General features: G+C 43.6%; 2 protein-coding genes across 16 annotated transcripts in view; both read right to left on the bottom strand.

The window, feature by feature from the left end:
- LOC120315523 (acanthoscurrin-2-like) overlaps positions 1–5,901 on the bottom strand; it is a 30,196-nt gene extending 24,295 nt beyond the window's left edge. For 5 of the 11 annotated variants that reach the window (XM_039360002.1, XM_039360036.1, XM_039360054.1 and 2 more), the window contains exons 1-4: positions 5,574–5,654; positions 4,611–4,658; positions 2,763–2,807; positions 653–700 (exon numbers count right to left, since the gene is read on the bottom strand). In XM_039360002.1, the coding sequence (XP_039215936.1) occupies positions 653–700; positions 2,763–2,807; positions 4,611–4,658; positions 5,574–5,639 (207 nt within the window). In that variant the 5' untranslated portion in view covers positions 5,640–5,654. Of the gene's footprint in view, positions 1–652; positions 701–2,762; positions 2,808–4,610; positions 4,659–5,573 lie in introns of all 11 variants that reach the window. The other 6 variants (XM_039360093.1, XM_039360045.1, XM_039360027.1 and 3 more) reach the window with 6 other exon arrangements.
- Positions 5,902–5,986: 85 nt separating this feature from the next.
- LOC120315366 (signal recognition particle 54 kDa protein-like) overlaps positions 5,987–25,060 on the bottom strand; it is a 41,022-nt gene continuing 21,948 nt past the window's right edge. For 2 of the 5 annotated variants that reach the window (XM_039359609.1, XM_039359601.1), the window contains 8 exons: positions 24,302–24,337; positions 23,139–23,174; positions 22,283–22,339; positions 15,526–15,564; positions 14,850–14,879; positions 14,381–14,431; positions 13,654–13,695; positions 7,902–8,042 (listed from right to left, as the gene is read on the bottom strand). In XM_039359609.1, coding sequence (XP_039215543.1) covers positions 7,917–8,042; positions 13,654–13,695; positions 14,381–14,431; positions 14,850–14,879; positions 15,526–15,564; positions 22,283–22,339; positions 23,139–23,174; positions 24,302–24,337 — 417 coding nt within the window. In that variant the 3' untranslated portion in view covers positions 7,902–7,916. Of the gene's footprint in view, positions 6,107–7,901; positions 8,043–13,653; positions 13,696–14,380; positions 14,494–14,849; positions 14,880–15,525; positions 15,565–22,282; positions 22,340–23,138; positions 23,175–24,301; positions 24,338–25,060 lie in introns of those variants that run through there. The other 3 variants (XM_039359637.1, XM_039359617.1, XM_039359626.1) reach the window with 3 other exon arrangements.

Here is a 25,060-nt window from a genome sequence, read left to right as displayed (position 1 = left end):
CTGGTTAATTGTTCTAACTATCAGGAAGTTTCTCCTTAGTTCTAGGTTGCTTCTATCTTTGGTTAGTTTCCATCCATTGCTTCTTGTCCTGCCTTCAGGTGTTTTGGAGAATAGCTTGGCTCCCTCTTCTTTTGGGTAGCCCCTGAGATATTGGAACACTGCTATCATGTCCCCCCTAGTCCTTCTCTTCCTTAAACTAGACATACCCAGTTCCAGCAACTTTTCCTTATATGTTTTAGCCTCCTGTCCCCTAATCATCTTTGTTGCTCTTCTCTGTACTCTTTTTAGAGTCTCAACATCTTTTTTACATTGTGGTGACAAAAGCTGGATGCAGTATTCCAAGTGTGGCCTTACCAAGGCATTGTAGAGTGGTAGTAATACATCACGTGATCTTGATTCTATCCCTCTGTTAATGCAACCTAGCACTTTGTTGGCTTTTTTGGCAGCTGCAGCACACGGCTGGCTCCTATTTAGGTGATTGTCTACTAGGATTCCGAGATCCCTCTCACAGTTACTACTATTGAGCAAGGTACCCCCTATACTATAACTGTGCATTTCATTTTTCTTGCCTAAATGTAGAACCTTACTTTTTTCACCATTGAATTTCATTTTGTTAGATAGTGTGTATTTTGTTAGATGCGTATTGACTTACTCCAAGCATACTCAGAAGTCCAGCACCTCCTCCTCCACCACCAGCACGCTGCAAGAAGAAGAAAATAAGTCATGCTGGATTATGGATGCCAGATAAGGACCACAAACATCCTGATCATGTAAATAAAAGGACATGCAGGCTGTGGTATTATTGCACAAATTGTGAAATTATATCCTTGATGGCACAATTCACCATATCTCAGTAGATATCACCATCCACATTTGATCTCTTGCCCTCTTCCCCATATGGATATCTGTGGTGAGGTCCAACCCCCCCCCCTTTTTGCTGCTCAGTCCACAGGGGGAATCTTCACCCCAATTTGAAGCAAGTGAAGGAAAAGCCTTCCTACCAAATTTACACAACGTCCTATTCTTCAACAATTTTCATCCAGGGGTTACATTTCTCTGAACACAGCAGCTGCATTCGGTTGGCTACACTAGGGCTTTTCAACCTTTTCACCCATTGTACCACTTTTAGGATAGGGCAATATCTGAGTATCACCAGTTGCCTAGCAAGGTGTCAAAAACATGATGACCCAAAAAAAAAACAGGGAAAAACTGATAAACTACAAGTAGTCCTCGACATACAACAGTTCGCTTAGTGACTGTTCAAAGTTACAATAGCACTGAAAAAAGGGCCCCCCAAGGTACAGCCAAGCAAGACACCTGCCTGTCCACCTGGTGGCCCTCTTCCTCCTGTCTGAGGTTTTCATTGTTGTGAGCATTTCTGTTGAGAATGGCAGCAGGGGTGGGGTGGAGGGGTGTTTGGTTTTTATTCCCCCCCATCTGCTGGGTGGTTGCAGCAGATTTTGGTCACTTAATTTAATTGTTCTCAGTGGAACAACCTGCCTTCAGAAGCAGTAAACGCTCCAACACTGGAAGTTTTTAAGAAGAGACTGGACAGCCATTTGTCCAAAATGGTGCAGGGTTTCCTGCCTGAGCAGGGGGTTGGACTAGATGACCTCCAAGGTCCCTTCCAACTTTACTACTATTATTATTACTTCACATGACCCTGGGACACTGTGACCTTCATAAATATGAATCAGTTGCCAAGCATCTGAATGTAAATCACAAGACCCTGGAGAGGCTACAACATTCCAGTTGATGGGTGCTTCTCCTGGCCTCAGCAGAGGCGCTAGGATCAGTGCTGAACTCCAGCTGGAGCCTGGCACTGATCCTGGCACTTCCACTGAGCCCTGACAGCCGTGCAGTTCCAGCCATCTCTCGCTCAGGCTTTTGCAGTGCTGCCACTGGTTCAGCTCATTCCACTCCCCTACTACCAGTTTTCTAGGATGGTTGCATACCACCTGCCAGGTGCCAATGTACAACAGGTGGTACCAATACCAGTGGTTGAAAAGCCCTGGCTTAGAAAATTAAAAGGTAGTTATGGTTGCAGAAACAGATGCCTCTGTCCATTGAGATCTCCCTTATATGATTTCCTGGGCAGCTACAGGAAGAAACCCAATCTCTGAAATCCCAGAGAAGAATGTCATGACATCTTTTAATTTCGAATAAATGTTTAGCTCAAAGTCAGATTTTTACTGGTCAGAAAAAAAAAACACCCAAACCACCTAGGCTTCACCAATGCATATCTTCATATAGACCTGCATAGTAGGGCAATAATGGAATCTCCTTGTGGGAAATGAGGAAGACATTATAGGTTTGCAGATCCATAGATAACTGTAAAATCACCGGTCAAACGGCATGATGAGTGAAATATGGTGCAGGACTTTGGTACACCAAGTAGCTCTAAAACCTGACTAGGTTTTCTCCTCCCTCCCTCCCTCCCTGTGGTCCTCTACTGAGTGAGGCAAGAATACCTCTTAGCTTCTCTCTCATGCTTTTTCTGCTTTCAGGTCTTAAAACCTGTTTCTGCAAAAATTCCTCTCTGCCTGATTTCTCCAAGGTCAGGTTCATGGCTCTCTATAAATTCAACCCTTCAACATTCCTTACAATATCCAAATTCCTAGTAGAATTGGTCCAGGATTTTCAAGAGATGCGGGGTGTGTGTGTGAGAGACGTGACTCTCAAGAGGATGGCTGTGGTTTTGTACACAAGAAATAACAGAAAATGTAATGCAAATGAGAGGCATTAGATGTGTGTTGACTTACTCCAAGCCTATTCATAAGTCCACCTCTTCCTCCACCACCACCACCCTGCAAGAAGAAAAAAATAAGTCATGCTGGATTATGGATGCCAGATAAGGAGCATGAACATCCTGATCATGTAAATGCAAGGGCATGCAACCTGTGGTATCATTGCATAAATTGTGAAATTACTTCCTCAAGGACACAATTCACCATATGTCAGTAGATATCACCATCCATATTTGATCTCTTGCCCTCTTCCCCAAATGGACATGTGTGGTGAGGTTCAACAACTCCACTTTGCTGCTCAGTCCACAGGGGGAATCTTCACCCCAATTTGGCTGCGGCACCTATTATTAAGGGGTCACTTATTTGAAAGAAAAATAAAAACGAAATGTTTTAGCGCAGGCTCCTGTAATTATGCCCTTGTGACTCTGGAGATACTTTTGGTGTTAGGAGGAAGAAGGATCAAAGAGGTGCTTCTTCAGACCAACAAAGAACTTGAAAGAAAGGAAGGGCAGAATCTAAAAAAAAAGCTACTTATGGACAATCTATGGGCACCAATGAAGCTCTAAAAAGGGAAACAAAAGGTAACTGTTCTACTCTGATAATGCCCCAGATCTCAGCATCCATGTGATCACTACCACCTCCATATCTCGTATCATCACAAAACGAGAACTCCCTGTATGCTCTGAGATATACTGTGGCATTGAATTTATTCTGATATTGGATGAATGTATTGACACATAAGTGGGTTGCTGAGATGGAGGACCTCCAATTGACTGTACCTGGGGTTAAAGCCCTTTCAGGGATGTTACATGATGTGATCACATATCATAGGTGAACATGAGTTCATGATAGTTATTGAAGCAAGTGAAGGAAAAACCTTCCTACCAAATTTACACAACGTCCTATTCTTCAACAGTTTTCATCCAGGGGTTACATTTCTCTGAACACAGCAGCTGCATTTGGTTGGCTACAGGATTTGACAGGCAATAAGAAACCAGCCATCGGCAAGGACTTTCTACACACATTATTCCTGGGACATCCTGATAACAGAGAGCTGCTTTCTAATCCATTTTCACATAGTCCCTCCCTCCTATGTCTCCTCCAGCTTCAGGTAGCTTAGAAAATTGAAAGGTAGTTATGGTTGCAGAAACAGATTCCTCTGTCCATCGAGATCTCTCTTACATGATTTCTTGTGCAGCTACAGGAAGAAACCCAATCTCTGAAATCCCAGAGAAGAATATCATGACCTCTTTTAATTTCTAATAAATGTTTAGCTCAAAGTCAGATTTTTACTGGTCAGAAAAAAAAACCCACCAAAACCACCTAGGCTTCCCTAATGCATATCTTCATAGAGACCTGCATAGTAGGGCAATAATGGAATCCCCTTGTGGGAAATGAGGAAGACATTATAAGTTTGCAGATCCATAGATAACTGTACATTCACCGGTCAAACGGCATGTTGAGTGAAATATGGTTCAGGGCTTTGGTACGCCAAGTAGCTCTAAAACCTGACTAGGTTTTCTCCTCCCTCCCTCCCTCCCTCCCTGTGGTCCTCTACTGAGTGAGGCAAGAATACCTCTTAGCTTCTCTCTCATACTTTTTCTGCTTTCAGGTCTTAAAACCTGTTTTTGCAAAAATTCCACTCTGCCTGATTTCTCACAGGTCAGGTTCATGGCTCTCTACAAATTCATCCCTTCAACATTCCTTAAATATTCAAATTCCTAGTAGAATTGATCTGGGATTTTCAGGAGATGTGGGGGGGGGGCAGAGAGTTTAATCTCAAGAGGATGGTTGTGATTTTGTACACAAGACGTAACAGAAAATATAATGCAAATGAGGGGCATTAGATACATGTTGACTTACTCCAAGCATATTCATAAGTCCACCTGCTCCACCACCACCACCACCACTCTGCAAGAAGAAGAAAAAAGTCATGCTGGATTATGGATGCCAGATAAGGAGCATGGACATCCTGATCATGTAAATACAAGGACATGCAAGCTGTGGAATCATTGCATAAATTGTGAAATTACTTCCTGAGGACAATTCACCATATCTCCATATTGAAAAGCTTTGGCTTAGAAAACTAAAAGGTAGTTATGGTTGCAGAAACAGATTCCTCTGTCCATTGAGATCTCCCTTATATGATTTCCTGGGCAGCTACAGGAAGAAACCCAATCTCTGAAATCCCAGAGAAGAATGGCATGACCTCTTTTAATTTCTAATAAATGTTTAGCTCAAAGTCAGATTTTTACTGGTCAGAAAAAAAAAACACCAAAACCACCTAGGCTTCACCAGTGCATATCTTCATATAGACCTGCATAGTAGGGCAATAATGGAATCCCCTTGTGGGAAATGAGGAAGACATTTTAAGTTTGCAGATTCATAGATAACTGTACATTCACCGGTCAAATGGCATGATGGGTAAAAATATAGTGCAGGGCTTTGGTACACCAAGTATCTAGAAAACCTGACTAGGTTTTCTCCTCCCTCCCTCCCTCCATCCCTGTGGTCCTCTACTGAGTGAGGCAAGAATACCTCTTAGCTTCTCTCTCATACTTTTTCTGCTTTCAGGTCTTAAAACCTGTTTTTGCAAAAATTCCTCTCTGCCTGATTTCTCCAAGGTCAAGTTCATGGCTCTCTACAAATTCATCCCTTCAACATTCCTTACAATATCCAAATTCCTAGTAGAATTGATCCGGGATTTCAGGAGATGTGGGGGGGGGGACAGAGAGTTGAATCTCAAGAGGATGGTTGTGGTTTTGTACACAAGAAATAACAGAAAATGTAATGCAAATGAGAGGTATTAGATACGTGTTGACTTACTCCAAGCATATTCATAAGTCCACCTGCTCCACCACCACCACCCTGCAAGAAGAAGAAAAAAGTCATGCTGGATTATGGATGCCAGATAAGGAGAATGATCATGTAAAGACAAGGACATGCAAGCTGTGGTATCATTGCATAAATTGTGAAATTACTTCCTGAGGACAATTCACCATGTCTCGGTAGATATCACCATCCACATTTGATCTCTTCCCCTCTTCCCCACATGGACATATGTGGTGAGGTCCAACACCTCCACTTTCCTGCTCAGTCCACAGGGGGAATCTTCACCCCAATTTGGATGCGGCATCTATTATTAAGGGGCCACTTATTTGAAAGAAAAATAAAAACCAAATGATTTAGCGCAGGCTCTTGTAATTATGCCCTTGTGACTCTGGAGATACTTTTGGTGTTAGGAGGAAGAAAGATCAAAGAGGTGCTTGTTCAGACCAAGGAAGAACTTGAAAGAAACAACCTGCAGAATCTAAAAAAAATCTACTTATGAACAATCCACCAGCACCACCAAGAAAGCTCTAACAGGGAAACAAAAGGTAACTGTTCTACTCTGATAATACCCCAGATTTCAGCATCCATGTGATCACTACCACCTTCCTATCTCGTATCGTCACAAAATGAAAACTCCCTGTATGCACTGAGATATACTGTGGCATTGAATTTATGCTGATATTGGATGAGTGTATTGACACATAAGTTTATTGATGAGATGGAGGACCTTCAATTGACTGTACCTGGAGTTAAAGCCCTTTCAGAAATGTTACATGATGTGATCACATGTTATAGGCGAATATGAGTTCATGTTAGTTTTTGAAGCAAGTGAAGGAAAAGCCTTCCTACCAAATTTATACAACATCCTATTCTTCAACAATTTTCATCCAGGGGTTACATTTCTCTGAACACAGCAGCTGCATTCGGTTGGCTACACTAGGGCTTTTCAACCTTTTCACCCATTGTACCACTTTTAGGATATGGCAATATCTGAGTATCACCAGTTGCCTAGCAAGGTGTCAAAAACATGATGACCAAAAGAAAAAAAACAAGGAAAAAAGTGATAAAGTACAGGTAGTCCTCGACTTACAACAGTTCGCTTAGTGAATGTTCAAAGTTACAATAGCACTGAAAAAAGGGCCCCCCAAGGTACAGCCAAGCAAGACACCTGCCTACCCACCTGGTGGCGCTCTTCCTCCTGTTTGAGGTTTTCATTGTTGTGAGCATTTCTGTTGAGAATGGTAGCAGGGATGGGGTGGAGGGGTGTTTGGTTTTTATTCCCCCCCCCATCTGCTGGGTGGTTGCAGCAGGTTTTGGTGACTTCACATGACCCTGGGATACTGTGACCATCATAAATATGAATCAGTTGCCAAGCATCTGAATGTAAATCACAAGACCCTGGAGATGCTACAACATTCCAGTTGATGGGTGCTTCTTCTGGACTCAGCAGAGGCGCTAGCATCAGCACTGAGCTCCAGCTGGAGCCTGGCACAGATCCTGGTGTTTCCACTGAGCCCTGACAGCCCTGCAGCTCCAGCCATCTCTTGCTCAAGCTTGTGCGGTGCTGCCACCGGTTCCCTCCGCTGCTACCACTTTTCTAGGATGATTGCATACCACCTGCCAGGTGCCAATGTACCACAGGTGGTACCTGTACCACTCGTTGAAAAGCTTTGGCTTAGAAAACTAAAAGGTAGTTATGGTTGCAGAAACAGATGCCTCTGTCCATTGAGATCTCCCTTATATGATTTCCTGGGCAGCTACAGGAAGAAACCCAATCTCTGAAATCTCAGAGAAGAATGGCATGACCTCTTTTAATTTCAAATAAATGTTTAGCTCAAAGTCAGATTTTTACTGGTCAGAAAAAAAAACACCAAAACCACCTAGGCTTCCCTAATGCATATCTTCATATAGACCTGCATAGTAAGGCAATAATGGAATCCCCTTGTGGGAAATGAGGAAGACATTTTAAGTTTGCAGATCCATAGATAACTGTACATTCACCGGTCAAACGGCATGATGGGTGAAAATATAGTGCAGGGCTTTGGTACACCAAGTAGCTAGAAAACCTGACTAGGTTTTCTCCTCCCTCCCTCCCTCCATCCCTGTGGTCCTCTACTGAGTGAGGCAAGAATACCTCTTAGCTTCTCTCTCATGCTTTTTCTGCTTTCAGGTCTTAAAACCTGTTTCTGCAAAAATTCCTCTCTGCCTGATTTCTCCAAGGTCAGGTTCATGGCTCTCTATAAATTCAACCCTTCAACATTCCTTACAATATCCAAATTCCTAGTAGAATTGATCCGGGATTTCAGGAGATGTGGGGGGGGGGCAGAGAGTTGAATCTCAAGAGGATGGTTGTGGTTTTGTACACAAGAAGTAACAGAAAATGTAATGCAAATGAGAGGTATTAGATACATGTTGACTTACTCCAAGCATATTCATAAGTCCACCTGCTCCACCACCACCACCCTGCAAGAAGAAGAAAAAAGTCATGCTGGATTATGGATGCCAGATAAGGAGAATGATCATGTAAAGACAAGGACATGCAAGCAGTGGTATCATTGCATAAATTGTGAAATTACTTCCTGAGGACAATTCACCATGTCTCGGTAGATATCACCATCCACATTTGATCTCTTCCCCTCTTCCCCACATGGACATATGTGGTGAGGTCCAACACCTCCACTTTCCTGCTCAGTCCATAGGGGGAATCTTCACCCCAATTTGGATGCGGCATCTATTATTAAGGGGTCACTTATTTGAAAGAAAAATAAAAACCAAATGCTTTAGCGCAGGCTCTTGTAATTATGCCCTTGTGACTCTGGAGATACTTTTGGTGTTAGGAGGAAGAAAGATCAAAGAGGTGCTTGTTCAGACCAAGGAAGAACTTGAAAGAAACAACCTGCAGAATCTAAAAAAAGCTACTTATGAACAATCCACCAGCACCACAAAGAAAGCTCTAAAAGGGAAACAAAAGGTAACTGTTCTACTCTGATAATACCCCAGATTTCAGCATCCATGTGATCACTACCACCTTCCTATCTCGTATCGTCACAAAATGAGAACTCCCTGTATGCACTGAGATATACTGTGGCATTGATTTTATGCTGATATTGGATGAGTGTATTGACACATAAGTTTATTGATGAGATGGAGGACCTTCAATTGACTGTACCTGGAGTTAAAGCCCTTTCAGAAATGTTACATGATGTGATCACATGTTATAGGCGAACATGAGTTCATGTTAGTTTTTGAAGCAAGTGAAAGGAAAACCTTCCTACCAAATTTACACAACATCCTATTCTTCAACAATTTTCATCCAGGGGTTACATTTCTCTGAACACAGCAGCTGCATTCGGTTGGCTACACTAGGGCTTTTCAACCTTTTCGCCCATTGTACCACTTTTGTTGTTGTTGTTAATTGCGAAATCGTGTCCGACCCATCACGACCCCATGGACAACGTTCCTCCAGGTCTTCCTGTCCTCTACCATCTTCTGGAGTCCATTTAAATTCACACCTACTGCCTCAGTGACTCCATCCAGCCATCTCATTCTCTGTCATCCCCTTCTTCTATTGCCCTCAATCTTTCCCAGCATTAGGCTCTTCTCCAGTGAATCCTTCCTTCTCATTAGGTGGCCAAAGTACTTGAGTTTCAACTTCAGGATCTGGCCTTCTAAAGAGCAGTCGGGGTTGATCTCTTCTAGGACTGACCGGTTTGAACGCCTTGCAGTCCAAGGGACTCGCAGGAGTCTTCTCCAGCACCATAGTTCAAAGGCCTCAATTCTTTTGCGCTCAGCCTTTCTTATGGTCCAACTTTCACAGCCATACATTGCAACTGGGAAAACCATGGCCTGGACTATGCGCACTTTTGTTGGCAGGGTGATGTCCTGCTTTTTAGAATGCTGTCTAGATTTGCCATAGCTTTCCTCCCCAGGAGCAAGCGTCTTTTAATTTCTTGGCTGCAGTCCCCATCTGAGGTGATCTTGGAGCCCAGAAAAATAAAATCTGTCACTACCTCCATTTCTTCCCCATCTATTTGCCAGGAATTGAGAGGGCCGGATGCCATGATTTTGGTTTTCTTAATGTTGAGTTTCAAGCCAACTTTTGCACTCTCCTTCTTCACCCGCATCAAGAGGCTCTTTAGTTCCTCTTCACTTTCTGCCATTAGAGTGGTATCATCTGCATATCTTAGGTTGTTGATATTTCTCCCGGCAATCTTAATTCCAACTTTTGATTCATCTAGCCCTGCCTTTCTCATGATGTGCTCTGCATATAAGTTAAATAGGCAGGGCGACAGTATACAGCCTTGCCGGACTCCTTTTCCAATTTTGAACCAATCAGTGGTTCCGTGTCCAGTTCTCACTGTTGCTTCTTGACCCGCATATAGGTTTCTCAAGAGACAAATGAGATGGTCTGGTACTCCCATCTCTTTAAGAACTTGCCACAATTTGTTGTGATCCACACAATCAAAGGTTTTTGCATAGTCAATGAAGCAGAAGTAGATGTTTTTCTGGAACTCCCTAGCTTTCTCCATGATCCAGCGTATGTTGGCAATTTGATCTCTAGTTCCTCTGCCTCTTCGAAATCCTGCCTGTACTTCTGGAAGTTCTCGATCCACATACTGCTGGAGTCTAGCTTGTAGGATTTTAAGCATAACTTTACTAGCATGTGAAATGAGTGCAATGGTGTGATAGTTTGAACATTCTTTGGCATTGCCTTTCTTTGGAATTGGAATGTAAACTGACCTTTTCCAATCCTGTGGCCACTGTTGAGTTTTCCAAATTTGCTGGCAAATTGAGTGTAGCACTTTTACTGCATGTCTTTTAAGATTTTGAATAGCTCAGCTGGAATACTGTCACCTCCACTAGCTTTGTTGTTGCTCAGATTTTCTAAGGCCCATTTCACTTCACATTCTAGGATGTCTGGTTCGAGGTCAATGACCATCTCATTGTGGTTATCTGGGATGTTAAGCTCATTCTTGTATAGTTCTTCTGTGTAGTTTTGCCATCTCTTCTTAATCTCTTCTGCCTCTGTTAGGTCTCTGCCATTTTGGTCCTTTATCATGCCCATCTTTGCATGAAACGTTCCCTTCATATCTCCAATTTTCTTGAAGAGATCTCTGGTCCTCCCTATTCTGTTGTTTTCTTCTATTTCTTTGCACTGTTCATTTAAGAAGGCATTCTTATCTCTTCTAGCTACTCTCTGGAATTCTGCATTCAATTGGGTGTATCTTTCTCTTTCTCCTTTGCCTTTCGCTTCCCTTCTTTCCTCAGCTATTTGCAAAGCTTCCTCAGACAGCCATTTTGCTTTCTTGCATTTCTTTTTCTTTGGGATGGTTTTAGTTGCTACCTCTTGTACAATGTTGCGAACTTCCATCCATAGTTCTTCAGGCACTCTGTCTATCAGATCCAGTTCCTTAAATCTATTTGTCACTGTATATTCATTAGGAATATGATTTAGTTCATACCTGAGTGGCCTAGTGCTTTTCCCTACTTTTTTCAATTTAAGCCTAAATTTTGCAACGAGAAGCTCATGATCTGAGCCACAGTCAGCTCCTGGTCTTGTTTTTACTGACTGTATAGAGCTTCTCCATCTTTGGCTGCAGAGCACATAGTCAATCTGATTTCTATGTTGACCGTCTGGTGATGTCCATGTGTAGAGCCGTCTCTTGGGTTGTTGGAAAAGAGTGTTTGTTATGACCATCGTATTCTCTTGACAAAATTCTATTAGCCTGTGCCCTGCTTCATTTTGTACTCCAAGGCCAAACTTGCCTGTTATTCCGGTTATCTTTTGGCTTCCTACCTTAGCATTCCAATCCCCCATGATGATAAGGACATCATTTTTTGGTGTTAATTCTATAAGGTGCTGTAGGGCTTCATAGAACCGGTCAATTTCATCCTCTTCAGCACCAGTGGTTGGGGCATAGATTTGGACTACTGTGATATTGAATGGTTTGCCTTGGACTCGAATTGAGATCATTCTGTCATTTTGAGGATTGTATCCCAGTATTGCTTTTCCTATTCTTTTAGTGACTATGAAGGCTACTCCATTTCTTCTGAGGGATTCTTGCCCACAGTAGTATACCTGATGGTCATCTGAGTTAAATTCACCCATTCCTGTCCATTTTAGTTCGCTGATTCCTAAGATGTCGATGTTCAGTCTTGTCATCTCTTTTTTGACTACGTCTAGCTTGCCTTGATTCATGGATCTTACATTCCAGGTTCCTATGGAGAAAAAATCTTTACAGCATCGGACTTTCCTTTCACCACCAGATATATCCACAGCTGAGCGTCCTTTCGGCTTTGGCCCAGTCGCTTCATTCTTTCTGGCGCTACTAGTACTAGCCCTCTGCTCTTCCCCAGTAGCATATTGGACACCTTCCGACCTGAGGGGCTCATCTTCCAGCGTCATATCTTTTTCCTTTTAGTACTGTCCATGGGGTTTTCATGGCAAAGATACTGGAGTGGTTTGCCATTTCCTTCTCCAGTGGATCACATTTTGTCAGAACTCTCTGCTATAACCTGTCCGTCTTGGGTGGCCCTGCACGGCATAGCTTATAGCTTCATTGAGTTACACAAGCCCAATCGCCACGACAAGGCAGTAATCCATAAAGGGGGTACCACTTTTAGGATATGGCAATATCTGAGTATCACCAGTTGCCTAGCAAGGTGTCAAAAACATGATGACCAAAAGAAAAAAAACAAGGAAAAAAGTGATAAAGTACAGGTAGTCCTCGACTTACAACAGTTCGTTTAGTGAATGTTCAAAGTTACAATAGCACTGAAAAAAGGCCCCCCCAAGGCACAGCCAAGCAATAGCCCTGCCTGCCCACCTGGTGGCGCTCTTCCTTCTGTTTGAGGTTTTCATTGTTGTGAGCATTTCTGTTGAGAATGGCAGCAGGGATGGGGTGGAGGGGTGTTTGGTTTTTATTCCCCCCCCATCTGCTGGGTGGTTGCAGCAGGTTTTGGTGACTTCACATGACCCTGGGATACTGTGACCATCATAAATATGAATCAGTTGCCAAGCATCTGAATGTAAATCACAAGACCCTGGAGATGCTACAACATTCCAGTTGATGGGTGCTTCTTCTGGACTCAGCAGAGGCGCTAGCATCAGCACTGAGCTCCAGCTGGAGTCTGGCACAGATCCTGGTGCTTCCGCTGAGCCCTGACAGCCCTGCAGCTCCAGCCATCTCTTGCTCAGGCTTGTGCGGTGCTGCCACCGGTTCCCTCCCCTGCTACCACTTTTCTAGGATGATTGCATACCATGTGCCAGGTGCCAATGTACCACAGGTGGTACCTGTACCACTGATTGAAAAGCTTTGGCTTAGAAAACTAAAAGGTAGTTATGGTTGCAGAAACAGATTCCTCTGTCCATCGAGATCTCCCTTATGTGATTTCCTGGGCAGCTACAGGAAGAAACCCAATCTCTGAAATCCCAGAGAAGAATGTCATGACCTCTTTTAATTTCTAATAAATGTTTAGCTCAAAGTCAGATTTTTACTGGTCAGAAAAAAAAACACCAAAACCACCTAGATTTCCCTAATGCATATCTTCATATAGACCTGCATAGTAGGTCAATAATGGAATCCCCTTGTAGGAAATGAGGAAGACATTATAGGTTTGCAGATCCATAGATAACTGTACATTCAGGTCAAACGGCATGATGAGTGAACATATGGTGCAGGGCTTTGGTACACCAAGTAGCTCTAAAACCTGACTAGGTTTTCTCCTCCCTCCCTCCCTCCCTCCCTCCCTCCCTGTGGTCCTCTACTGAGTGAGGCAAGAATACCTCTTAGCTTCTCTCTCATGCTTTTTCTGCTTTCAGGTCTTAAAACCTGTTTTTGCAAAAATTCCTCTCTGCCTGATTTCTCCAAGGTCAAGTTCATGGCTCTCTACAAATTCATCCCTTCAACATTCCTTACAATATCCAAATTCCTAGTAGAATTGATCCGAGATTTTCAGGAGATGTGGGGGGGGGGCAGAGAGTTGAATCTCAAGAGGATGGTTGTGGTTTTGTACACAAGTAGTAACAGAAAATGTAATGCAAATCAGAGGCATTAGATACGTGTTGACTTACTCCAAGCATATTCATAAGTCCACCTGCTCCACCACCACCACCCTGCAAGAAGAAGAAAAAAGTCATGCTGGATTATGGATGCCAGATAAGGAGCATGGACATCCTGATCATGTAAATACAAGGACATGCAAGCTGTGGTATCATTGCATAAATTGTGAAATTTCTTCCTGAGGACAATTCACCATGTCTCGGTAGATATCACCATCCACATTTGATCTCTTCCCCTCTTCCCCACATGGACATATGTGGTGAGGTCCAACACCTCCACTTTCCTGCTCAGTCCACAGGGAAAATCTTCACCCCAATTTGGCTGTGGTATCTATTATTAAGGGGTCACTTATTTGAAAGAAAAATAAAAACCAAATGCTTTAGCGCATGCTCCTGTAATTATGCCCTGGTGACTCTGGAGATACTTTTGGTGTTAGGAGGAAGAAAGATCAAAGAGGTGCTTGTTCAGACTAAGGAAGAACATGAAAGAAACATGTGATCACTACCACTTTACTCTGCCTGATTTCTCCAAGGTCAAGTTCATGGCTCTCTACGAATTCATCCCTTCAACATTCCTTACAATATCCAAATTCCTAGTAGAATTGATCCAGGATTTTCAGGAGATGCGGGGAGGCGGGGGTGAGAAAGTTGACTCTCAAGAGGATGGCTGTGGTTTTGTACACAAGAAGTAAAAGAAAATGTAATGCAAATGAGAGGCATTAGATGCGTGTTGACTTACTCCAAGCATACTGAGAAGTCCACCTCCTCCTCCTCCACCACCACCACTTTTCTGCAAGAAGAAGAAAACAAGTCATGCAGGATTATGGATGCCAGATAAGGATCAGGAACATCCTGATGATGTAAATACAAGAACACGCAGGCTGTGGAATCATTGCATAAATTGTTAAATTACTTCCTCGAGGAAACAATTCACCATATCTCAGTAGATATCAATATCCCCCCAACTTTGCTGCTCAATCCACAGGGGGAATCTTCACTCCAATACGGCTGCTACATCTATTACTAAGGGGTCACTTATTTGAAAGAAAAATAAAAACCAAATGCTTTATCTCAGGTCCTGTAATTATGCCCTTGTGACTCTGGAGATAGTTTTGGTGTTAGGAGGAAGAAAGACAAAGAGGTGCTTGTTGAGACCAAGGAAGAACATGAAAGAAACAAAAGGCAGAATCTAAAAAAATGCTACTTACAAACAATCCACCACCATCACCAAGAAAGCTCTAAAAGGGAAACAAAAGGTAACTGTTTACTCTGATAATACCCCAGATTTCTGCATCCATGTGATCACTACCACCTTCCTATCTCGTATTGTCACAAAACGAGAACTCTCTGTATGCACTGAGATATACTGTGGCATTGAATTTATGCTGATATTGGATGTGTGTATTGACACATAAGTTGATTGCTGAGATAGAAGACCTTTAATTGACTGTACTTGGGGTTAAAGCCCTTTCAGGAATGTTACATGATGTGATTACATGTCATAGGTGAACATGAGTTCATGTTAGTTATTGAAGCAAGTGAAGGAAAAGCCTTCCTACCAAATTTACACAACGTCCTATTCTTCAACAGTTTTCATCCAGGGGTTACTTTTCTCTGAACACAGCAGCTGCATTCGGTTGGCTACAGGATTTCATAAGCAATAAGAAACCAGCCATCAGCAAGGACTTTCTACACCACCACCAAATTCATCCCTTCAACATTCCTTACAATATCCAAATTCCTAGCAGAATTGATCCAGGATTTTCAGGAGATGGAGGGGGGGGGCGAGAGAGTTGAATCTCAAGAGGATGGTTGTGGTTTTGTACACAAGAAGTAACAGAAAATGTAATGCAAATGAGGGGCATTAGATACGTCTTGACTTACTCCAAGCATATTCATAAGTCCACCTGCTCCACCACCACCCTGCAAGAAGAAGAAAAAAGTCATGCTGGATTATGGATGCCAGATAAGGAGCATGGACATCCTGATCATGTAAATACAAGGACATGCAAGCTGTGGTATCATTGCATAAATTGTGAAATTTCTTCCTGAGGACAATTCACCATGTCTCGGTAGATATCACCATCCACATTTGATCTCTTGCCCTCTTTCCCACATGGACATGTGTGGTGAGGTCCAACCTCTCCATTTTGCTGCTCAGTCCATTTTGGGGAACCTTCACCCCAATTTGGCTGCGGCATCTATTATTAAGGGGTCAGTTATTTGAAAGAAAAATAAAAACCAAATGCTTTAGCACAGTGGTTCTCAACCTTTTTATACGGCGACCCCTGGTCACACGGTCACCCATGCGCAGTGCGCATGCGTGGTGCCACCCCATGCGTGGTGCGCATGCGTGGCACCGCCCCCATGCGCAGCGCGCATGAGCGGCGGCACCCCCTGAAGGGGAAAAATGGCGGATCACATTGTTTGGCGACCCCTGTAAAATGGTCACGACCCATAGGTTGAGAACCGCTGCTTTAGCGCAAGCTTCTGTAATTATGCCCTCGTGAATCTGGAGATACTTTTGGTGTTAGGAGGAAGAAAGATCAAAGAGATGCTTGTTCAGACCCATGAAGAACTTGAAAGAAACAAACAGCAGAATCTAAAAAAAAGCTACTTATGTGTTCTGTTCTCGATGAAAAGGCATTGAGATGAGGCAGTAGTAACAACAGTCTTCTCTTTATTCAATCTCCAACAGAACCGAAAACAAAATGGCGTGGATTCCTTTTATACCCCTTTGCAGGGACAGTGTCAGCCAATCAATGCAATGTATTTCTCCCACCTTACACATGTGCAATAGGCTGGAGACAGCCTGTCTGGTCCCGGGCATCCATGTGGTCTGCCCAGGCCTCTCTGCAGCTTCCTGCACCTGCTGAGTTATTCAGCAGGCCCAGGACATAACACCTCTCCCCTCTTATTTCAAAACATAGTACTTAATATTTTACAATACTACAATTCTAATACCTTGTCAATCCTTTATCCACAACACAGTAACACCTACTATTTCACATCTCTATAAATTGAGCACTTGTTCTTTTCAGCATGTTCTGATTTCTAAGTACCCTTAAACCTGCCCACCTCCTGACAGGAATCTTACATACTCCTGTAAGTGTTTGGGTGGACCTCTGGCTCGCTCTGACCTTCTTGGAGCGGTTCTGATTGCCTGGTCCGCAAGCTCGCCTTCCAGGCTCGTCAGACCAGGACTTTGATGCCCCCTAGATTCAGACGACCCTTCATCATGCTGACTGATCAGATCCTGTAAACCCAGACCAGAGTTCCTTAGTGGGGAGGAATTCCCCAAGTCCACAATGGACCCCTCTTGGGAGCACTGTAACGTGAGCCCAAGACCAGTAGATGGAATGGCCTGAGCAGCTGGTTGCAAGCAATGTCCCATGGAGCCGGTGCCGGTGCCAGAGTCAGGAGCCACCTCATTGGCAAAACCCCCTACTGGTGTATGTGAAGTTCCGCTTTTGCAGAGAGACTGCGGTCCATGATCATAATCGTGGTCCCCCTCCCCACCGAGGGCAGAGTCAGGAGCGGAAGTGTGGCTGGGAAGCCTCCAGCGCAGTTGGTCGATGTGTTGATGTAACACACGACCATCATCCAAGGTCACTTTGTATGACAGCGGCCCAGTGACTTTGCAGACCACTGCTGTCACCCAGAAATGTGCAGGTCCATAGTTCCTTGTCCAGACCAGATCGCTCACCTGTAGTCTCCTAGGTGCCCACAGCTGTGATACCTGTGAAGCTACCTGGTCTGGGTGCAACCTGTCCAGTTTTGTAATGACTCTACTACCCCAGCGGAGTTCACCTGTTTTTTTCCAGTGGCTATGCAAGGTGTGGTGCGGTGGCAAAGAAGAAAGTCAGCTAACCTGTGATGCCAGCTTCCGTGAGTGACCCTCTTTAATGCATCTTTGTTTTTGCGCACCATACACTCAGCTTGACCGTTGAACTCTGGATGCAATGGTGCAGATGTGGCATGATGGATCATGTTGGCCTGTAGAAAAGCCTGAAACTCAGAAGAAGTGAATTCAGGTCTGGTGTCGGAAACAAGGACATCTGGAAGCCCATGAGAGGTGAAGATCCCCCTCAACACCTGGATGGCAGCAGTTGTGGAGGAGACTGGAACGATCTCTCGCCACTTGGAATGGCTGTCCATGAGGAGAAGGAAGAATTGCCCCTGAAAGGGGCCAGCGTAGTCGATATGAACCCTCGACCAAGGGGCATGTGTCTCCTCCCACCTATGTACAGGAGCCTGAGGCATTTCAGGCCTGGACTGTTGGCAAATGGTGCACCCGTGGACCTGGGCCTCAATCTCTTTATCGAGCCCAGGCTACCAAAGATGGCTGTGCGCAAGCACCTTCATTCAGACTATTCCCGGATGTCCCTCATGCAGAGAGAGCAAGACTCTAGTCCTCAATGAGGCTGGGATCACTACCCTGCTACCCCATAGGATACACCCCTTGATGGTGGCAGCTTGAAAAGGAAGACACAGAGTACTATATAACATGGAACAAGTGGTATGACTGGTTTGAGACTAGAAATAATAGAGGAGAATAAATATGGAAAGGTCAAAAGTGAAAATATGTGTATAATAATGTATAATGATAATAATATGAATTATTCTTAGTAAGAAGTAGAATATGAAGGAAGAAAAATGTAAATAAGAAACAACGGGGCAATAAGGACAAATATTCTAAAGAAGAATAAGGGGGAAAATGTAAATAATAGAAGATTATCGTTACGTAATTGCTGTTAAAAAAAGGGGGAGGAGTATATACTGTGTGTGTATGTGTGTTATGTTTTGCTTTGTTTTGTTTTGTTGGTTAAAAATAAAATAAAATAAATAAATAAAAAAAGAAGGTGGCAGCTTGTGTTTCCTCTTCCAGAAACTCTGGAACTCTGTGCCAGGACACGTGTCAGGCCATCCTAACAGCACCCATGTTAACACACGTGTTACCGTGTGATCAGTGGCTGTTTCTGCAGACACATCCCTAGCATTGAGGGGAGACTCAGGCAAATCCTGAATGGACAGTATCTCGTTATTGGAGCAGGATGAGACTCTACTAGCTGTAGAGGTAGTCTGCTGAAGCCTTCTGCATGGCCCATTTCTTTGCCTGGTTTATGAACCAGTGAGTAGTCAAATGCAGAAAGGAAAATTGACCATCTCAGCATTCTAGGAGAGATTATGTATGGGATTTGCTTGTTGGTTGTAAACAACCCCAGCAATGGCTTATGATCTGTGAAGACCGTGAACTGGTGACCATATAAAAAGTCATGGAACTTGTTTATGCCCGCTACTATGGCCAAGGCTTCTCTGTCAATCTGCGCGTAATTATGCTCAGCAGATGAGAGAGTCCTAGAATAGTAGCTACTTGTGTCCCATCCGCCTTGAGGTGACTTAACACAGCCCCAGTTCCATAAGGGGATGCATCACAGGCTATGCACACAGGCAGTTGCTCATTGAAATGCGCTAGAACTGCATTTGAAGAAAGCAAGGCCTTGACCTCTGCAAAACTCCTTTCATGGACTTTTGTCCACAGCCATGGAGCCTGTTTGTCCAAGAGCTGGTGTAACGGCTCAGCCACTGCAGCCTTGTTAGGGAGGAATGAATGGTAAAAGTTTAATAGGCCCAGAAAAGCCTGTAATTCGCTCTTTGACTTGGGATTTGGGGCCTGCTGAATTGCCTTGAGCTTAGATTCAGCAGGATGGATGCCTTCAGTATCAATACAGAACCCCAGAAACTCTGTACAAGTTTACTCCAATTTTACATTTGTCTTGCTTTAGCTTCAGCCCTGCTTGGCGGAAATGCAGCAAGACGGCCCTAAGCCTCTCAGCAAGATTTTTGGATGATTCCCCAGCGATGAGGACATCATCAAAGTAAGGGCAAACTCCTAGAATATTGCGGAGCATTCGCTCCATCATGCTTTGGAAAATGCCAGGGGCTACGTTAACCCCAAACTGCAGCCTTTTAACCTTAAACACTGCCCGGTGCATTACAATTGTTTGGGCCTCTGCCTCATCAACTGGTAGTTGTTGATAGGCTTGAGCCAAGTCAAGCTTGGCAAAGACTTGGCCTCCTTTGAGGGATGCCAAAATGTGGCTCACCACAGAAACCGGATACGAATGCTGCTACAATGCTTTGTTAAGTGGACACTTGTAGTCTGCACAAATGTGGACTTCTCCATTGGCCTTCAGTGGCATAACTATGGGAGTTTCCCATGGACTACTGTCTACGGATTCAAGAATATCCTGCTGAAGCAGCTTGTCCAGCTCTGCATTGATCTTGCTCTTCAGTGTGAAGAGCACCTGATGGGGCTTAATCCTAATGGGGGTGGCGGATGGGTCTAACCGTAAAGCAATGGGAGACCCCTTGTACGATCCAAGTTCTGGACTGAACACATCAGCAAACTCCTTGCAAACTGCTGCAAGGCCTTTGTTTGCAAGCTGTGAAGTCCGGCCACTTGAATCCCAAGGGCCTCAAACCAATCGAGTCCAATAAGACTCGGGCGGTCAGCCCCAACCAGAACTACATCCAACAACCCCTCAAAGTTCCTATGCTGCACCTTGAGCGTGGCGTCCCCCTTCACGCTGACTCAGGAATTCTAGAAGTCAGTAAGAATTAAATTTGACGGCCTGAGTTTGACTCACTGGCCGCTTCTACAACAAATTTTCTTGAAAGTGTCCTGAGATATGATCGATAAAGCGGATCCTGAGTCCAACTCCATCGAAAGGGGAACCCCCTGCAACTTGACGTTAATGTGAAGCTTCTTTCTTAGCGGCCTATGGGCCCCAGTTTTAAAGATGCTTCTACGGGATGCAGAAAAACCCACCCTATTCTGGCTGGGGACCCTGGTACCTTTCTGAAGCAATTCTTCCGAAGACCAGTCCTTCTAGCGATCTAAACAAATGGTGGCTATGTGGTCTTGCCTGTCACATGTCTGGCAAATGGCGGAGCGGAAACAGCAATTGGAGCGCTTGTGGCGTCCTCCACATCTGAAACACTGAGGGAATGAAGTTGCCTTGTTGTTTCGCTCCTGGGGCCTTATTTCTGCTGGCTGCTGCAATCGGTCAACCTCCATCTCTGCATCCCATTCGGATACCTCTCAAGCAACCTCTTGGTGGAGTAAACTCGAAGTTGGAGGGTTCTTGGCGAGTTGCAAGGCCTTCACAGCTCTGCCCGCTGCTTCATCTGCTGAAATCTTTCTCAGGGCGTCCTGGAAGGAAACATCTTCCTTTGCGAAGATCTTCTGTTGCAGTTCACGACTTCTCAGTCTACAAACTAAACAATCCCAAAGTCTTTCTTCCAGGTCGTTGAATTCGCATGGCCTAGTTGCTTGTCGCAATGCAGCAATAAAGTCCGCAGCAGACTCTCCAGGATGCTGGTCCCTCTGCTTGAATGCATGTCGCCACGCAATCACCAAAAGCTTCGGTTCAAAGTGTTCTCGCAACATCCTCTTCAGCTCAGAATAAGCAATGGATTCAAGTGGTGCTAGGGTGACCAGATTCTCAGCAATATCGAAAGTTTCTTGCTCACAGACACACAGTAGCATAGCAGCTTTAAGACCATCCTCCCGAACTTGGTTTACCCGAAGGTAGTTCTCTACCCAGGCCACGTAAGAATTCCAACGTTTCAGATGAGCTGTGTCGAACTCCGACAGACAGCCCAGCTTGGACATCAGTACTTCCCAGCGGCCTTGTCAATGCCTCATGCTGCAAGGCTTGAGAAGGGGTCCCTTTCTGCCGAGCTCTCCTCCAGGGTTCTCGTACTGGCAGGCAGAGTTGCACTCTTCAGATGCCGAACTTTCCAGTGCTTCAGGCCTTCTGTGGTGAGTCAGCCTATCTTCTTTTCATTGTTTCCCTTGCAGCACATCCCACCTTCATCACCAATGTTCTGTTCTCGATGAAGAGGCATTGAGACGAGGCAGGAGTAATAACAGTCTTCTCTTTATTCAATCTCCAACAGAACCAAAAACAAAATGGCATGGATTCCTTTTATACCCCTTTGCAGGGACAGTGTCAGCCAATCAATGCAATGTATTTCTCCCGCCTTATGCATGCGCAATAGGCTGGAGACAGCCTGTCTGGTCCCAGGCATCCACGTGGTCTGCCCAGGCCTCTCTGCAGCTTCCTGAACCTGCTGAGTCACTCAGTAGGCCCAGGACATAACATAGGAACAATCCATGGGCACGAGCAAAGCTCTAAAAGGGAAACAAAAGGCAACTATTCTACTCTAAATAATACCTCAGATCTCAGCATCCATGTGATCACTACCACCTCCATATCTCATATCGTCATAAAATGAGAACTCCCTGTATGCACTGAGATATACTGTGGCATTGAATTTATGCTGATATTGGATGTGTGTATTGACACATAAGTTGATTGTTGAGTTAGAAGACCTTTAATTGACTGTACCTGGAGTTAAAGCCCTTTCAGGAATGTGATTACGATGTGATTACATGTCATAGGTGAACATGAGTTCATGTTAGTTTTTGAAGCAAGTGAAGGAAAAGCCTTCCTACCAAATTTACACAACATCCTACTCTTCAGCAGTTTTCATCCAGGGGTTACTTTTCTCTGAACACAGCAGCATAGAAAACAAAGAAGAAATGAGAGAAGGTATGTGTGTATTTACTTACTATTAGTTTTCCCAGCCCACATTTCCTGATAGTAGGTAATAGTTTTAGTCCTTGTTGCTATAAAGAAAAAGAAAAAAAAATATCCTCTTTATGGATTCCTTTATAAATTATGCTAATGCATGATCGAAGCATCTGTGTGGGTCTTGCCTGAGCCACTGCAGTCCCCTAAAATAAAATAGTGAGTCCTTGAAAATCACAGCAGATATTGATATGAATGGCCTCATATCACCAGAATAGATATATAAAGCCACATCAACACTTCGAGATAGGCAAAGTCAAGAAAAATCATGTTAGGGATTCTAGGAAAACCACTATTATGTGGTTGGGCATATTAACAGAATCTTCAAAGCCTATCCAAAAGCTCACTATTCCTTTTCAAGGATAACAGAGTCAAGCTGGTTTTCCAAAATATACAGTATTCTGATAAAATTAATTATGAAAAGGGAAATGAGGAAAGACACTTTACTAGCAAACCTGGAACTGGCAGAAAGACCATTTGAGCCAACAATTTACCATTTTGCAGAGAGAAAAACCACAAGCATGGAAAAGTAACTTTGGAGAAGATCCAAAAAGCATCCCTTGGGGACAGCCCAAAAGAGAGGTTTCTCCCTTTGCCACTTGATACTCAGGGGTACCATCACTTCAGTGGGGGAGTTGATGTTGTTTTAAGGGATATAGAAGTTTTTTTAAAGGGAAAGCGAACAGGTCAAATATTTTGGCCCTGCCTGCTCTGTTTCTGCTCTGGGGGTCTCTGAAAAAGCTTTCTGGGAGGTGCAGAATAACAAAAGGGATGTTTATTGCATGGAAGAAGATTATTACTCAAAGAAATAATAGAATATGAACAAAATCTACTTACAATTAAATCCCCCCCATTAGGACCTTTACCCATATTCTGTAAGGGAAACAAAAAGGTATAACTTTTAGTTTGAAATGACGTCAGACATGATTTCTCTAACTGTGCCATCACTACCATCTCTGATGTCATGCATGTAAATTGCTTCATTCTACAGATGAGATACACACTTTTCTTATCAGAACAGGAACTGACAGCCAAAAAGGCATGCATGGATGAATTATGTTCTGAAACACTTTGTTACATTCTCTTCTCAATTTTGTTACACTTTCACACAACCAAAATCTGCACAGAGAATAATGCTTGCATTGAATTTCTGTCTAAAAAGATAAGACACTTGCCGACAAAAGAGGGGTGTTAATAGGAAAGGCAAATGGGGTTCAAGTGAATAAGGGTTTTCTTCGCACAATACACCTAAGACATGCCTGTCATCGAACCAGAATGCATGATTGAAAAATGGGTGTCCTGATGATCTCAGTGGTATACAACTGCAAACAGAATAGTTGACAGAATGGTGCAGTTCTGTGCCGTGCCAAATCAAGTTGGACCATGAGCAAGTCAGGATGATGTAAAAGTGATTCACATCTTCATACATATTACCAGATGAGCTTCTACTGAGAGAACCAAGTGTAAAAATGCCGGCCTTGAGAAACCACAGAGGATACTATGGTAAAGGTAATGGTGTGTTCATACTGTATGTTTTGTAGTATTCTGTTCCTGCAAGGCAGATCATCAGAGACTTCTGATGACAATGAAATCATGATATTCATAGTCATATCATCACAAAAAAGCTGCAAGTATCTACTTACATCTCAACAAGGGGATGCAAATCCCAGTGACTGCAGGATGACAACCTCATACGCATGTTGTGATTTGCCCCTATTTCCAACAGGAACACCCCTGGATGAGACCTTTGCTACTTGTTCCCTAAGGATAACATCACCCCAATTTGGCAATTTGGTATGCTTTTTCAAACAAATAGATAAATTGTTTCAGAAAGGAAAGGTGAAGCAGGTGAAATGTTTTGGCCTTGCCTGTTTTGTTTATGCTCTGGGGACTCTGGAGATGTTTTCTGGAAGGTGTAGAATCGCAAAAGGGATGCTTCGTTGAATGCAAGAAGAATATCACTCAACACAAAGTCAGAAAATGAAGTAAGAGTTACTCACCAGTAACATTTTCATTTCATCTTCATTCAAACAATTCTGCAATGGAAAGAAACACATCAGATTTTACTCTGACATGAAGACACCCAGGATCTCTCTATCCATGCCACCTCTACCATTTTAACATATCATACTATATACATGAATTGCTGCTTCCCCCTCCTCCCCACAGTTCTACTGTTATAATCATTTTTGCCTTGCAGCCCCCCCCCAAACTAGGGGCGTTAAGCAGGCTCAAGTCGCTATTGCGATACATTACAAATTCAAATTTCTTTCTTTTTCTTTTTTTTTTTTTTGTTGACAAAGAGTTAAAGAGATAAATGGGAGACTAGGATGGCCATTTCAAGCTCATTTTGCTCTCATCAGCTCATCATTAAACTCCAGGGGAGGAGAGTTGGTAGCCTGGAGGTTAATACAACTGCCTATCATGCAGGCTGCCCAGGTTCGAATCTCATAAAGGAGATATATACACATATATACACACATACATACATACATACATATATATATATTTTCTGAGGTTTTCGCGGGTGTTTGTATGTAGGTCTTTGGTTATTCGGGTTTTCTCCCACATAAAATTGGAAGTGTCTTGGCGACGTTTCGACAAAGTCTCATTCATCATCTTCAGGCTGGTGTTTTCAGCTTCGTGCTCCTAGAAGCAAATTGCCTGAAGATGATGAATGAGACTTCGTCGAAACGTCACCAAGACACCTCCAATTTTACATGGGAGAAAACCCAAATAACCAAAGACCTATATATATA

Source organism: Crotalus tigris, unplaced genomic scaffold (assembly GCF_016545835.1).
Source record: "Crotalus tigris isolate CLP2741 ecotype Arizona unplaced genomic scaffold, ASM1654583v1 scf7180000017576.4783729, whole genome shotgun sequence".
Lineage (NCBI taxonomy): Eukaryota > Metazoa > Chordata > Lepidosauria > Squamata > Viperidae > Crotalus > Crotalus tigris.
This window is presented reverse-complemented; position numbering and strand designations above follow the sequence as displayed.